General features: G+C 36.4%; 1 protein-coding gene across 1 annotated transcript in view; it reads left to right on the top strand.

Annotated features, from left to right (window-relative positions):
• NUBPL (nucleotide binding protein like) overlaps positions 1-5,425 on the top strand; it is a 206,600-nt gene that overhangs the window by 157,729 nt on the left and 43,446 nt on the right. Inside the window, exon 7 of the mRNA XM_029951167.1 lies at positions 2,887-2,980. Coding sequence (XP_029807027.1) covers positions 2,887-2,980 — 94 coding nt within the window. The remainder of the gene's footprint in view (positions 1-2,886; positions 2,981-5,425) is intronic.

The raw sequence follows: 5,425 nt of genomic DNA, 5'->3' as shown, positions 1-5,425 counted from the left end.
ACACTGTTTTCCAGAGCGGCTGCACCAGTTTACATTCCCAACAACAGTGTAGGAGGGTGCCCGTCTCTCCACACCCTCGCTAGCATCTATAGTCTCTTGATTTGTTCATTTTAGCCACTCTGACTGGCATGAGGTGGTATCTCAGTGTGGTTTTGATTTGTGTTTCCCTGATGATGAGTGAAGTTGAGCATCGTTTCATGTGCCTGTAGGCCATCTGGATGTCCTCTCCTTTGCTATCTGAACTCTTACTACTTGCTGTCTGAAATTCAGGAATTGAAGATATTTTTATTTTATTACTTAATTTAATTTTACTTTATTAAACAAAAATTTTTAAGTAGTCTTCATGCGCAGCACGGAGTTCAATGTGAGGCTTGTACTCACAACTGTTAGATCAAGATTCAGACCCTTAACCAACTGTGCCACCCAGGCACCTCTTGAAGAGATTTTTTTTTGATCTCTTGTTGTTTGATCTAGGTATCTAAATTAGGAACCAAATAATTCTGTATAGTAGGGGATACTTATTTTCTTTATAGCACTTTTACTCACTGATTTGCTTTCTTTCTCTTTGTCTGCCTCACTTCCTCACTAAACTGTTAGTTCCACAGTGGTTGGGAATGGCTGGGACTTTATTTTGCCCACTGTTTTATCCTTATCTCTTGGAACAGTGCCTGACACCTAGTCAGTTCTCAATAAATATGTGTGTTAATACATGAATGAATCTATTTGGCCCTGTGTCATCTAAATCTTAATTTTAAAAATATATGCTTATATTTGGAAAAGGCTTATTTCATATTATTAAGTTTTAAGAAGCAAAATATGAGATTATATACACAGTATGATTTCCATTCAGGTTTTAAAAAATCTCAAATATTTTCATGTGTTCATTCCTTCATTCCTTCAGAGAAGACTTACTGATAATCTGCTGTGTAGTCTGTGTGTTAGGCATTCTAAGTCAGGTTCATGGTACCCATCATGAAACAATAGTAAATGAATGTCACCCTTCCCTTTACTCATTTTTTCTAGCTATGTTGATCTTCTTTCACTTGCTTACATTCACTAACCTATAGCCTTTGCACAGGCTATTACATTATGTGCTTAATATCTGTCTCCTACATTATAAATTCTTTGAGCCTAGAAACCGTGGTACCATTTAATCATCAACACCTAGCTCAATGCCTAATATGTAGTAGGCACTGCTTCTCTGGGTGGAGGAGTAAATGAATGAATAGTAGGAGCACCATGTCGAATCTAATAGAAGTTAGGGGAAGAAAATTTCAAGTTGGGATCCAGAATGAGGATGAATTAGCAAGTGAAGAAGACCCAGGTAGAGTGTTCTGGAGCTTAAGCTCAGACTTCATCCTCAAAGTAATAGAAGGATTTTATTTTTTAAAAAATATTTATTTATTTATTTATTTTGAGAGGGGGGAGAGAGAGAGAGAGAGAGAGAGAGAACGAACGAACATGTGTTCATGCACACATGCAGGTGGGGAGGGATAGGGAGAGAGAAGGAGAGAATTCCAAGCAGCTCCACACTTAGCCCAGAACCAACAGAGGGCTAAATCTCATGACCACAAGATCATGACCTAAGTTGATCTCAAGAGTCAAACATTTTACCAACTGAGCCACCCATGTACCCCAAAACAGAAGAATTTTAAACACAAAAGTGGGACTATCATATTTGCAGTTTAGATGGACCTTTTTTCAGTGGGGTAGGAACAGACTGGATGGACAGTGTCAAAGCAGAGAGACTGGTTGGGAGGCTTTAGTGAAAGATGATTGTCTCTCCATTGGATTCTTGGCAAGGGGTGAAGAGAGAATTAGATACACTTGAGAGATTTTTAGAAGGCAGAATAAGTGACTAGTGCCAGTGAGGGAAAGGGAAGAGTTGAAGGTATGATTCCATGCTTCTACCTTAGGCAAATGAGAAGATCGTGCTGTGGACTTGTAGGGAGGAGCTGTCTCAGGAGAAAAGAGCCTGTGGCATCCTTAAGACCTATATAAATTGAGATTGACCCTTAAGGACTTGGTAACATAGCTGAATTTTCTCGCTATAGATACTTAGAAAGCTGCCTGAAAAGAAATAATCAAAATGTTAATAGTTTTGGAAGTCTAGTTCTGTGTCTAAATTTTTCTTTTTATTAAGTTTTGGTTATCATTATTAGTGTGTTTTATGAAGGAAAATAGTAAACTTTAAAAAATTATATTAGGATCTGTCATAGGAAATGCTGTACCAAAAAACCCAAGGACACAAAACTAAGGCCTTCCTAGGTAAAATATGTGCTGCTTCCAATGGAAAAAAAAAAATTATTGGTTCTGAATAGAAACCACTGTGGAATGGGTTCAACTTTAGTATATGTGTATGTGTTGGGAGGGTAGGGCAAGGGAGGAAGGGTCATTTGGAAATTTTACTGTAGTGTGCGTAGAGGGTCTGCTAGATGCAGGCACTGGTCTCTTATTTATTCATTATTTAAAAATGTTTATTTTTGAAAATGAGAGAGAGAGAGGGAGAGAAAGAATGAGACAGAGAGAGAGAGAGAGAGAGAGAGAGGGAACACGAGAGGGGGAGGGGCAGAGAGTGAGGGAGACACAGAATCCTTAGCAGACTCCAGGCTCCGAGCTGTCAGTGCAGAGCTGGATGCAGGGCTCCAACCCATGAACTATGAGATCATGACCTGAGCCCAAGGCAGACCCCTAACAGAATGAGCCACCTGGGTGCCCCTCTTACTTATTCATTTATCCTTAGCCTTTAGCATAGTCCCTCACACTTAGTAATGGCTTAAGTGAAAGCTCTTGTTTTAGATTTGTTGTTAATGTTTATTTTTGTTTACAGCACTATTCACTGCAGTTGTTATACGATGATGTTATTTGTGTCATCTTGGTTTTTAGGTAGATTGGGGTCAACTGGACTATTTAGTTATTGACATGCCACCCGGAACTGGAGACGTACAGTTATCAATCTCACAGAATATTCCCATTTCAGGTAATCTTAAACTTTAATTTGTGCTGTCTTTGGTATTTTGCTCTTGCTATCCAGAAAAACAAACTCCATGACAGGCAAACATTTTTATGTCTTAAAAACAATCATTTTATCAATGTCTTTATAGATCAGATTCATAAATTCAATTTTTCAAAATATTACCAGAATGAATATATTTACAAAAACATGGTGATGATATAAATCTGTGTTCTAGAAAAACAATAACCATTAAATATTGTTTAGGTAGAACATGGCTGTTTGGTTCACAGCTGTCATGCAGGGACAGCCTAGTGCCTAAGTGTCTAGAAGTAGACATGAGGAAAATTTGGATTTTGGATAAATATGAGAATGGGAAAATTTTATATTCATCTAATTATTTAATGTAAAAGTCAAGGGAGCAATAAACCTACTAGCTTTCATCAACTACACAATATTTTATTCTGGTAGTATCTTTTCTATGTTATGGAATTTAAATATCAGTTGTTAGCTTTTATGTTGAATCGGTTTCTAAGGATTTTCCTAAATTCCAGTGGAGAAATAATTGTAAATTTCTCTTACTTATAAGCATTTTATCTATTCATAATAAATAACCAAGAAATATTGCTGCCATTTAATGAGCAAAAGGTTTAGAAGCTAGATTTTTGATAAGATATACACATTGGTCAGAAATATCAATATAGGGGTACCTGGGTGGCTCAGTCAGTTGAGCGTCAGGATTTCACAGTTGTGGGTTCGAGTCCCGCCTGGAGCCTGTCTTCAGATTCTGTGTCTCCCTCTCTGCCCCTCCCCTGCTTGCACTCTGTCTTTCTCTCTCAAAAATAAAAATTTTTTAAAATTAAAAAAATATATCAATATAGCTTCATTAAGATAAAATTTTTTGACGTTGCCCCAGAAGGCAGTAAAATGAATATTTTTATATTTAAATATATATGTAACTTTAATGGAGTCTGAGACTTTTTCTTTAGTGAAGCAAGCTAGAAAGTATGAGATGGGAGTAAAGTGAAGTAATATAGGAAAGTAGTTGAGTACGTTTTTTTATAATCAGCTTACTAGATAGTCTGCTTTTTCTTTTTTTAAGTAGTTTTGGGATTTTTATATTTCTAAGTCTTAAGAGTACTCACTAAACATTTACTGAATAAAATGTGCTTCTGGCACCTTGACATTCTTGTTGCAGGCTTCCAAAATGCTTACATTACTTATGTGGATAATACATTGATACAATTGGGCTAAACTATCACATGTTCCCTGAATTGTGACTTGGCACCTTGAAAAAGTTTAATTTACTTCACACAGCTACTGATAGCCCTAAGGAATTTACTTTTGTTCACTCAGATAACAGTCCCTCTATTTGGACAGGTTTTATGATTATAGTACTCTATTTTAATTTATGCTTATACTCTAAAACCAACAGTATGTAGATTAGGGTTAGATTTCCTTCTTCAAGGATTTCTTTCTTACATGCTAAAATTTAACCAGTAATAGTTCTTTATTCATTTTTTTTATGAAGAGTCTACCCTATAATCAATAGGTCATTAATATCATAGAATAAAAATAGTATTTTTTGTTGTGGTGGTGGTGGTAAAACATAACAGTTCGGTAGTATTGAGTACATTCATATTCTTGGGCAACCATCACCACCATCCAGCTACAGAACTTCCTCATCTTCCCAAATTGAAAACTCTGTATCCATTAAACAATAACTATTAATTCCCTCCTCTCCCAAGACCCTAGTAACCACCATTCTTTCAGAAACAGTATATTTTATGTTCAGATGGGAGAATGAGGAAAATATATTTTAAAAGATAGATAAATATTGATATATCTAATATTGACTTTATACTTTATTAATAAAATTTTAAATCAACAAATATTTATCCATGTAAAGGCAGATGCTAAGCCCTGTGGAGGATCCATGGACTATTAAATCACAAGTATTTTCCCTAGAGCCTAATTCTGTACCTTTTTTGATACTCAGACCTTTTTTGAGATTTGATTAACATGTGGATTTCCTCCAGGAGGATGTATTTGTACCTACAGAAACAGTATTTTAATGTGTCATTTCATGAGGCTCACAGTTCTGAGGTTAAAAGCCCCAGCTCTAGGAGACAGAGCAAGGAGAAGGGCAGGGGGGATAAGTGGCTACTCTGAAAACAACTACAAGGAAGAAATTGCTGTGATTGAGGTCTAGGGACCTCATCAAGATAAAAAGCTTCTGCAAGGCAAAGGAAATAATAAAAAAAACTAATAGGCAACTGACAGAATGGGAAAAGATAGTGGTGAATGGCATATCAGATAAAGGGCTAGTATCCAAAATATACAAGGAGCTCACTAAACTCCATACACGAAAAATGAATGATCCAGTGAAGAAATGGGCAGAAGACCTGAATAGACACTTCTCCAAAGAGGACATCCAGATGGCCAATAGGCACATGAAATGATGCTCAGAGT

Source organism: Suricata suricatta, chromosome 9, assembly GCF_006229205.1.
Source record: "Suricata suricatta isolate VVHF042 chromosome 9, meerkat_22Aug2017_6uvM2_HiC, whole genome shotgun sequence".
NCBI lineage: Eukaryota > Metazoa > Chordata > Mammalia > Carnivora > Herpestidae > Suricata > Suricata suricatta.
This window is presented reverse-complemented; position numbering and strand designations above follow the sequence as displayed.